Source organism: Halyomorpha halys, unplaced genomic scaffold (genome assembly GCF_000696795.3).
Source record: "Halyomorpha halys isolate HHAL.00 unplaced genomic scaffold, Hhal_1.1 Scaffold387.1, whole genome shotgun sequence".
Lineage (NCBI taxonomy): Eukaryota > Metazoa > Arthropoda > Insecta > Hemiptera > Pentatomidae > Halyomorpha > Halyomorpha halys.
Genome location: NW_027108721.1, coordinates 13055 through 24761, shown reverse-complemented (window position 1 = coordinate 24761; position 11707 = coordinate 13055). Strand labels below are relative to the sequence as shown.

Here is an 11707-nt window from a genome sequence, read left to right as displayed (position 1 = left end):
AAAAGTTATATCAACCGTGTAAGGCCCATCAGGCCGATCTGGTATAAAAAAAAATGATATGTTTAATGATTATTGTCATTATCTGTTTAATCTATCACTTTGAACAGCCCTGATGAAGCCCTGCAAAGTGGGGCGAAAAGTCGAACATTAAATAGTTAAAAATATTTGTTCTTTTTTTACTGCAACCCTGACCATCTTATTATATTTATACTTATATATATTTAAGTTTTACAGTCAACTATATACGTCTATAAATAAATGAAATGATTTTGATTTAAAAAATTATGCCCACTGGCATGAAAGTAGATTATCATTTCTTAAGCTTTAAAGATGCAGGCACCAATCATCTAATTTTTCAGCTTGGATAAACTTTTTGATATCACTACTGTTTTCAAATATTGCACCCATAGTTTATCTGTTACCCATAGATGCCTACACCTCAACTTTTATCAAAAATTTGTCTAGGAATTTTTTTATACAGGTTCATTTGTTGGCAGAAATTAGTAAAGTAATACCTTCTTTTTTCCAGTTGTATTTGCCATTACTTCATTGTATATCTTTCTAATGGCTATAGTAATTTCAAATATATGGCACTCATTCGACACAGAATTTCATGTAACATTTTTCTAGAAATGCATTGTTTAGGAGTTATTAGTGAAAATTTGAAAAAAGTCCTTAACTAGTAGTTTCCAACTTTCGGACAAATAATTAGTGTACTAATCCACTGTTGCCTGGCCTTTACTTTATTAAATTTGAATAATTGTGCAATACAGATTTATTTTTATAATTTCTTATAAGATATATCCAAACTCAGTCTTCTAAAAAAAAGAAAGATTGAATACAAGTGGAAACTTCAATTTATAAATCACGTATTATTATGTATTTAACTTATTTAAGACTACTTTTATGTAGCCATTCAATATTTTCTGATATGACAAGTATAATTTTTTTATATTTTTAAAGTCATATGTATTTGAAAAACCTTAATTGTAATCTTTAAATTACACTCGAGAAAATACAGAAAATGTACATGTATGCATCATTATATTAATTGTAATATATCATGTTTTATTATATATTATTGTTTTTTTAACCATTATTAAGCAATCATAGGAGTTGTACCCAATTCTAAGGTTGACCAACCCAAAGGTTGTCAGATTTAGTCCTGGTTCCACCTGGACTTTTTTCAAGCATAAAATAATACAAAACTCACTCACAACCTCCCCTGGGCATTTTTGAGACCCGTTAGCTAATGGGTGGCACTCACAAAAAATAGGCGTGGGAGTGACAAACCCACCCTACAAAAAAATCATGTCAAGAAACGCGCAATGTATTTCTTAATATATCGTGCGAGGACTTAGACCTCCATGGTCTGTTGCCCATATAATAATAATCTTAAGATTTGTAATCTTAGTCGGTCATATAGACTATCATATATCATATTTTTTGAGATGGTTGGAATAAATTGGTTTAGAATTTTTATTATTTTGTAATAAATTCATAGTAGGATGTATGCTCGTTGTTTACAAGTTGTGTTTTACTTATTTATAAACAAAAGCATCGTGTTAGGTTGCTTAGACACAGAAGAAAATTAATAATGAAATTTAATTTAAAACTTGATAGTAAATAATATTCAAAAGTAAATTTATTGTGTTTACACAATTTATCAAAAGAGACAACCTTTTTTTTATTCTCTGGATAGTTAATGTTTTGCACAATTTCATTGAAAATATTTATAATGGTACATCTAGCTCTTGGGTATCACATAAGCAAGAAAGTAAAAAATTACAAATGTTATGTGCTTTACATATATAATTAATCTCAAAAGTTATGCGGAAAAGTAAAGTATATAAGATTAAAATTATTGCCACACTTCAGCTAAATATATAATTCAAACAGCTTTTGATATTTATCACAATTGCAGCTTTAAAATGAGACTCGTAAAAGAAGTAATGACATTAATGAGGCAATAATCAAAAGCAAACTTAATTTTTGCTATATCAAAATATATATTAATTTGAAATTGTTTTTGATGAGTAAGTTAATGTAACAGCTGTTGAATGTATTTTTTGTTCTATTAGCAATTAAAATATATTAAGACATATATTCCTTTAATTATTCATTCAAGTTAATTTTATTTTTATTTTTTGTATTTACTATGATTAATTTTCAATTTCAAGTATAAAGTGTTTTTATGTTATAAATACATATACATAATTTTTGAGATCTTTATACCCTCCTTCGAAATTATTATAAATACAATATAAATTTACAATCTATAAATATAGATTACTTAATGAATAATATACAAATAAATTAAATTATATTAATACATATAAATTAATATATATTGTTATAAAATGCATTTTTTACATGAATAGTACACACCATACAGATATGTTTTATCTTTACCTTTTATAAGGAATGCATTGATTTAGAATGTATTTATTCATTAAAATTACACGATTAGACATAAAATCTCAGGCAACCATAAATTTATTTAATCTCCCAATTCAGAATGTATTAATCTTTATTAAATCTAAAAAAAGAATTCATTGAAATTGATTATATTAAAACAATGGACTAAATATTTAAGGTTTAGTAGAGCTTTAATGCAGTATGTATAATCTTGATAGTCCAACATCTATTAATTCGACATGTTTGCTTATCTGACCAGCTCATGAGGTCTAAGGAAAAAACATTTTGACCAATTATAGTGGTGTAAGTAGAAGGAATGGGAGTATTTTTCAGTCACAACATGTTCGTCAACTACTGTTAAATAACCTCTATAGTGTGCATTATATTATGTTTATTGACTATAGAAGAAAGTATTAGAAAAAAAGTTAACTTTACATTGTTTTGATTTCCTAATTTACTGGTCAATGTTTTAGGCATCTGGCCATTTTTAAGGCTTAATTTTATTATGTTTGATCGTTATATTGAAATTGTTATGCCCTTAACTATTTCCAACATTGTCCTATCTTTTGGCTACTTATGTTGTAGAACATCATTTTAATTATACCCTTGTTGGTATTGTTATCATATCATAATATTTATTTTGGAAGTAAACAAGGAGATAGTAATTTCAATATAAAATTAATAATAAACTTAGGTTTTAAGAATTGGGAGATGTCTGAGATGTTTACCAGTAAAATAGAAGATTGAAATAAAAAGGGTCTATGTACTTATTAATAAATATTAAGTGAATAGGACTGTATTTAGATTATTATGAAGTACTTTTTTTTTTCATTAAGTGCTTTGTCATGCTGTATTGTTGCTATGATTATTTGTATTTTTCTAAGTTATACACTTTGTTGTTAAAAGAAATAAGATTAATTTTAAAAAAAAATTATGAGTACACTAACGATAAAAATGTTGAAATCATAGAAGATAGACTAAAATAAAAGTGGAGGTAGTGGAGTATCTTCAGTGTTAATGAATGAGTTCTAAATATACTGATAGTAGTTTATTTTTGTTTTGAGCTCTTTATGTAGTAAGTTATTGAGATTATTCAATTTACTCAAAATGTAAATTTTGGTTGAATTGGCTTTTCAATTATCCAAATAAGTCAAATTTGTAATTTATAAAATAAAAAGTTTATTGGTAAAAAACAATATTTTAAATACCTAAATTAAAATAATTTTAGAATATTGTAAAAATAATGATGATGATACATCATTACCTGTGAACGGGGACAAGTTACTAACAAAAAATTTGATCTCTTTAGATTAGAGAAGATTATAAGATTCATAGTGAAAATGGCTTAAAAGGGATTTTTGTCTATAATGAATTGATAAAGTTGAAGTAAAGATTATGGGACTTGGGTTAATAGAAATTATATTTGTAATTCTATGTTTTTACCTATTTTGATCTACTGTTCTTAGAAATATCAAAGTAAAATACAGGATTACTGAGGTGGAAGAGGATACCAGCAAGGTGTAATACATCTGTAAAACTAATCAATAGCTGATTAAAAAAGAAAACAGATTGAGATGGTACACACACCACAATGGTTGGTGGAAAATCATAATTAATTGTCTTGCAAAAACAAAAGTTACAGAAGAGAATTCTACCATTTAGACCAATTTAAAAAAAAAAAAAACTAGAATGGAGTAATTTCATTCAATAAAAAATTTGATTTAGTTTTTAGTTGAACAATGACTGCCCTTTTACTTACAATATTGATTCTATATCAATCCAACATTGAATAAATGGTTAGACGTGAATGTAAATTGTAGTAAACTGTTATATTTTAATATATCTGCCATACTTTTGTGAAAGAATGAATCTTTCAAAGAGAAATATTCAAAGTATTTTTCTGAAAAATATTGCTCTCGGAGTTAGCCATTCTGTTAATTGAAAGGCTCATATATAAAGTCTATTGATAAAACCACCTCTATTATTTGCATGCAAGATACCACGATATGTTGAAAAGTAATAGTATAAACATTATGTTGGAGAAGATAGTTCTTGTATATGTTTTATAAAGATTTTAAAACATTTTCATGCATAAACATTACAAAAAGAAAAGATAAAAATCTTTTTCTTTTTTAAAAGTAGAATAATTTAATTTTAGTTATAGATTAAAAAAGGAGTATTTAGGCATAAATTAATTTATAAAAATGTTTTGTTAATTAGTTGTGTTTTTTATACTAAAAATAAGTTTTAATCAGATTTTTTTGTAATTAATTTCAAATGGATAACTAGAAATAATTAGGCATTGAAATGCAATATAATTTGCATAATTTTTTACATATATATATTTTTAATTAATGTATATTAGCTTTTAAATAACAAATTAACTTGATATTGAATTTATATATATTTCAATGAAATATTATAATTTTGTTAATAAATATTAAATTTTTTCACAATTACTCATTAAGAAGTCAATTGTGTAAAATATAGACTTTATTATAGCTAAAATAAAAATAGCTAGCTATCTACTTTGATCGGGTTTCTTTGGAATTATGATATGTATCATCTTTAACTTAAACGAAAAAAAAATCTTTAAAAATATTTACAGATGAAATAAATTCTAAAGCCTTAGGAGCTATGCTATTTATAAACTGAATTATATATATATATTTTTTAAATACATAAATACATATATTATGAATTATATGTACAATACGGTATATATATTCATATCATCTCTTAAAGCTGTGATACCTTACTAGTCTGAAAAATCAATAATTTAATTTTAACACTATTTAAAAAAAATCAACCCATCATTCTAGAGGTATCATCTCGTCTTCATTTTGTTGGATATTTATATAATTTTTTTCTGGTTTTGAGATTTCTCTAGAATGGTTCTTTGATTTTTTATAATGGCCTAAATATTTATTCGAAATAATGAGGTATCAGAGCTAAAGCGATTATTACTACTTTATTACTAGTTCTAAAATATTATAAATTTTATATTACAATTTTAGAATGTTATGTAATATTAAATACATAATATGTATGTATACATCTCTGTTAACACTTTAATGTCATATTTCTGTGCTCAGATGACAAAATGATAGTTACTTTTTCCCAAAAATAGGGTTTTTTACATTCCGGATTCTGTTTTGTTGATGTTATGTTAGCGAAACATATGAATTCATTTTCTTCAAATTTATTAGAAAACAATGGTGAAAAATTGTAAAATCAAGTCAAATAAAACCAATCAATTTTTAAAATTTATAATTTTAATGAAACAAAAGTTTTATAACATTTTTTCATCTGACCACATATTATATAGTATGACTTCGTTTATATTGATTAGAAAAAAAGGAACTTACTAAGATTTAGTTTGAATAACTTTTTCTAGTAAAATGGTTGTATTATTATTTAACCAAAAATTGATTTTTTAAAATATGCTGTACAGAGTTAATTAATTATGATTATTATATGAATAGTATATGTTTTTGTTTGCATTATACAATTTTAAACAATGAGAATTTTTAAATTTTCAACTTAATTCACAAGATTACCCATAAATCATCCAGTTTTCCATACTTCATTATCAATATATTATTTTATCACATAGATATATGATAATTATACATGCTATTGTAATTGTTTATTTAGTAAGATCAAAAATTTGTTATAAAGTATTTATTGGTTACTAATAAATAAAAGCTTATATAGAATTATCTTCTTCACAACTTATTATATATTAATTGTACATATTTAACCTGATGAAGAGTGCATAGTATTATATACAAAAAAAATGTTCTCTATGTTGATTATAAAACAGTTAGGCCGCATTTTAAAGCCTTATGCCATTTTTAATTATTAGTTTTTCAATAGAGTATAAAATTTCTTAAAAATATGTGTAATAAAACTGACAAACTAAAAGCTAGTCAATTATAAAAAAATAGTTTTTTTGTTTATTTATTCAGAAATGTGTAAAAATATATTTTTAGCAATTAAAACTATAAGGCATTTTTGTCTGAGCAATCATTTCAATTAAAATGCAAGCACAAGCACTTGACGGAGAAAAATGCTTGGCGAAAAATTTAATGAGCTTAACAGCCATTCTGATAAAATAGTTTGTCTTGGATAAAGTTTCGTGTCCTTGCATAAACATAGATAGATTTACTATCATATTGAATATAGGTTTCAATATTAAATTAATCATTGTACATTTATAAAGCTTAAAATATTAATGAAAAATTTATTACTTAAAGATAAACACTTAAGTAGTCCTTGATTTGAATTAACTTCTCTCTGCATATAATATAGATTAGGTAGAAAATCTTTTGTTATCATGAAAGTTCAATTCCAAATCATTCCTTTTAAAACTGAAGTTTTTCAACTTTTGACTGCTGATTAAAATTGTATTTAGCTCTTTCTTTTATTGGTAATTCGAAACTTGGGGCCAAGATTCCATTGTTCTATCTGCATTTAGCTACCTCAATCTGTTATTGCTTATAAATGCTATTGGCAGCAATTAAGCTATAATATCTATTCCAAAGTTTTTTCTTAGGAATTTAAGGCCCAATCCAGTGTTGTAGTTCTAAGCTAAAAAAAAATAATAAAAGAGTTAAGTAAGTTACCTACTAAATTTAAACAGCTCTATTGTTTAATAACTTTTGTTAATAAAGTTTTGTAAACTCTTTAGAGAGTTTAATATTTTGATAAATGTGTTTTTAAATATTTTTCCATTAAAAAAAAAAAATTTATTTTTATTTTTATTACATAGTATGTGTGATTTAATTGTAGAGAAGATATAGGAAACAAAGAGGTGTAAGGTGGTACTAATTCCCTCTAGGATAGGGTTAGAAGTTTTTTGTTTATTGGTATCTTTTTCATATGCTAGAAGTTATGAAAAACCTGAGCCTATAAAATCCATTTTTTATGGCCTCCATCTTGAATTTTATTTTTCAAACTTCATTACAATCATCTTGTGTGGTATCATTTTACAGAAAATGTCATGTTAAAAAAGATTATTATATTAGTTTTAAAAAAATAAGAATAAATAACAAAAAGGTGACTGAAAAACTCAGAAACCTAAACAACAAGGCTAATTTTTAACTGTATCCAAGATATAGTTTTTAAGAAATAAGCCTTTTTTTTCCCAGAAAATGAGAAATTGACATTTTTCAATTTGATTTTTATTTATTTTATGGCTCAAGTCAAGTTCTCCACTGAGGACATATATAGCCCCAGAGTGGGGGATATATAAGATATATATAATATGGGGCTGTATATGTATATATAATTTCAAGCTTCATTTCTCGGAGCTGCTCTCAAATAAATTTTGATTCACCCAGTTGGGATTTGAACCCATAACCTTCTAAACTAAGCATTCTGGGACCCTCACCCCAGTCAGCTCAGCTATCAGGCCCTTTTTGATTTAATTTTGGCAAATAACATGGAAACTGCAATGAATAAAGATATTCATTCAAAATTAATTTATGGTACCTTTACCTTGCTTCAATTTGAGTGTTCATAGACATCTGCACATCTAACAGTTCCTGATATATTTGCCAAAATAAGTTCACAAAACGTGACTGTTTGTTATTTGGAAATTACAATTTGGTTTAAAATTTAGTATCTCAGGAACTTTTAGTCCTACAGATGTCGATTAGCACTCAAATTGAAGCTAAATGAACCATAAAGTAGTTTTTAAAGATTATCTTTTTTTTTATTGAAGTTTCCAACATATTTGCCAAAATCAGGAACTATTAGGAGTACAGCTGTTTATTAGCACTCTAATTGAAGCTAGGTAAATATGTCATAATGCAGTTGCAAATGATAATCTTTATTCTTAGCAGTTATATATTTGCCAAAATAAATTTTTAAAATGTTGATGTCTCGTTATTTGGAGAATATGTTTGTTTTTTTGAAAAATTATATTTTGGCAATTGTTGAAAGGATGAAGGCTCAATTTCTAGCAAATTTATGTTACTTTAAAATAGGTTTCATTGATTTTTATAGTGTCATTTATAGCTTTACAGTTGTAGAGCACAGAATGAAAAATAAGGCAAAATTTTAGACTTTTGGCCACCATTTTATTATTTACTCTTATTTTTTAAGACCAATTACATAATATTCTTCAGTATGAAATTTCCAGTAAATTAATTCTGCACAGAATTTTTTTAATGATTTTTGGAAAAAAAATTCAAGATGGCTGCCAAAAATCACATTTTGCACGCTTAGATTTTTCTAAACTTTTATTAGGTCATAAAGATACCAACTACAAACAAAAAACTTCCATTCCCTTTTTGCGGAAATTATGTGACCCAAAAACCTATAATTCCTCTATTAAAATGAAGGGCTTTAAAATAAGGTAGAGAACATACCATTTGTGTTGGGCATACACAGATTTAAGAAAACAATAAATAAATATAGATAGGATCATGTATTTGTCTGAAGATCTCTCATTGTGAAATAAGTCATTGTTTGCTTATTTGAAGTTAATATCTTGGCCCAACCATGTGGTTTAGATCAATCTGCAAAGACTAATATGTGAAAGGAAATGACCTATGAATTTTCTACTTATCATTGTATTTATTTTGGCATAACAACTGGTATATTTTAGAGCATGGTAAATTGTTTAAAAAAGTTAGTAATCATTTTAAATTCTAAAAGATCTTGTTGGTTTCACCTCAAATAATAATTTGAAATGAAGTAGATGACTTTAATATTATTAAAAAAGAAAAATTATTACCCTATAGTCTTTTCTGAGCCCATGCCATGTCATCTTGTCTAGGCTTACTTCCTGTAAATTTGGTTACAATAGACTCAAGAGTTGGCCAGAATCGAACGTATTCCAGTGGATAGTTAAGCCATCCTGTTGTTATGCAATAATAACTTTCATGAGGTGAAACATGATGCAGTCTATGATGAGATCTTGGTAGAATTATATGACAGGTCTGTAACCACGTTACCCATCCTGGTAATCTAAAGTAAGTGTGTGACCACTTATGAATCTGAAATGTTAAAAACAATGAATCAAATTAGAATCTAGTAGACTTAATCGATTAATTATTTCAAAATTTATAAACATATGTCGGTGAACTTTGACAAATTTGAGACCCCCTTTTTCTCATCCCAAAATCAGGCTTAATAAAATAATAATTTTTTATATAATAATAATATTATCTCATATCTCAAAAAGAAGCTTAAATTTTTAGTTTTCTCAATAATTTGGCATTTTCCAAAATCCAAAATGCCAGCGCAGCTCTGAATGTTATCAAAAAAGGTGAAAGAAACGACCAATCAGAAGATTAGGGGCCTTTGCAATTTTCATGTAGATTTTATTTTAATACCTAAAAAATAATTTAATATAAAATTTTGGATATTCAAATGTTAACTAAATTTAACATGGCAGCCAAAATTCAATGCCACTACTTCTCTTAATACATACAACTGCTCATTGATTTTTTATTTTCAAAATTCAAATTATTAGATCCAAAATGACGACTGAAAATTTTAAAATTATTCCAATATGCTTGAAACTCACTGATCAATAATCTTTAAGATCACTGAATCCATATTTAATGTCTTATTCAAAATGGAGGATTCAATGTGAAAGTTTTAAATCCAACATAATTTGCTTAAAACTCACTACTTATGTGTTTTTGGGTACATCCTAATTTGAGGACACAATTCCACCATAAAGAATAATGGATTGAATTGGTGATACATACACTATTCTTTTGAAAACATCAAAGTAATTCTTAAGTCATTATTTGTGGCTAGAGAATTTGTTAAGTTTTTTCTAACCAGAGTAAAAATGCGAAGATTTATTTTGGAGGACCATCAAAAAGCAAATATTGTGTCATTTACCTGAAAATGGAAACAAAAATTATACGATCTGGGTGTGCTGAGATCCTTGTCCCAACATTCTCAGCCATCATGATTTTATTGGTTATTAATTATCATTATTTATTTATTTAATAAATGAATTTTATTTATTTAATTTTCATTAGGTCTATTTTAAGAAACATAAATAAAATATAACCAGGGAATATTAAGTTATTTCAACATAATTTTAATCAATAAAGATAATGATCTGAATAATCTTTTTCATTCAAATATTTTTATTTCAAAAATCAATCATAAGTCACAAAACTTCTTAAGAATAATCTTTTTCATTCAAATATTTTTATTTCAAAAATCAATCATAAGTCACAAAACTTCAAGACCATTCTTCAGGTACACTGCAAATTTTATTTATTCAGTTTATTTAACATTTTAGACTAATGAACCTTATCATAAAAATAAATCAGAATTAATAGACATTTTTTTATTATGTGAACAATAATAAGCATGGAGGTACATTCAGATATCACCTTATCCTTATCAGAGTTCATATGACAATGGAGACAAATAGGGACTTTCTTTTTTTTTTAAAGTTTTTTTAATATACATTTTTAACATTTTAGACAACAATGTTTACCATTAGAATTTTATTTTGGTTTATTTGGGAGAAATCTCATTTTAACATAATAATTTGGTTAAAAGGCAATGTTGATAAGTAATTATTTGATTCATATTTAAGCTCACAAGTTATTTATTAGATCTACTAAATAATTGAAATTGTTTATTAACTTTGCAGTATACCTGTAGATGGGGTGATGATCCCGAATCCTTGTGACTTATTATTGATTTTTGAAATACAAATTATTAAAGAAGGAAATTTACTTATTAGCTTTTGAAATCTTCCAGTCATATGAATCTAAATTATAAAATGCCTTTTTTTTATATGGATGCTGTAAGATTCTTCAAATAGCAAGAAAATGTACTCGTAAATAGACCTCTCTCCGTGTAACCTCAACTGGTACATTTTTGTTATGAGTCAAAATCTATATTTACCAGTTATTAATTTAAAATTGAAATGTTGGCCCCAAACAGATATGTGTCTTTTCATTCCAAACTCCTTACCCATCCTAACCCATTAATTCTTAATCTCTCATCCTTAGCAATCCCTGATAATCTTCCGAGGCATCTGAAAAGAAGATGGTCACGGGACCTTCTAATTTAGATTAATGGTTGAAGTATCACCAGTGGGTGGTTTTTTCCCAAGATTTTACAGTGTATATGAAACATACCACATATTTACTTATTGTATTTATTTTTGTACAGTTGTAAATATACATTAAATAAATAAATAAAAAAAAAAATTGAAATTATTGTTTTCTCCCAAAAAATTTGGAATAAGTGAATTTGCAGAAGGTGGTAGAATTACAAACTGATATATGTATGTATG

At 25.9% G+C, this 11707-nt stretch overlaps 2 protein-coding genes across 2 annotated transcripts in view; one reads left to right on the top strand and one right to left on the bottom strand.

Moving 5' to 3' along the window:
* LOC106682069 (P2R1A-PPP2R2A-interacting phosphatase regulator 1) overlaps positions 1-11707 on the top strand; it is a 31065-nt gene that overhangs the window by 16801 nt on the left and 2557 nt on the right. The gene's annotated exons all lie outside the window — the stretch shown is intronic.
* The window catches only part of Kua (Plasmanylethanolamine desaturase Kua), a 15871-nt gene continuing 6921 nt past the window's right edge, over positions 2758-11707 (bottom strand). The window contains exons 4-5 of the mRNA XM_014422719.3: positions 9164-9425; positions 2758-7011 (exon numbers count right to left, since the gene is read on the bottom strand). Of these exons, the coding sequence (XP_014278205.1) occupies positions 9165-9425 (261 nt within the window). The 3' untranslated portion in view covers positions 2758-7011; position 9164. The remainder of the gene's footprint in view (positions 7012-9163; positions 9426-11707) is intronic.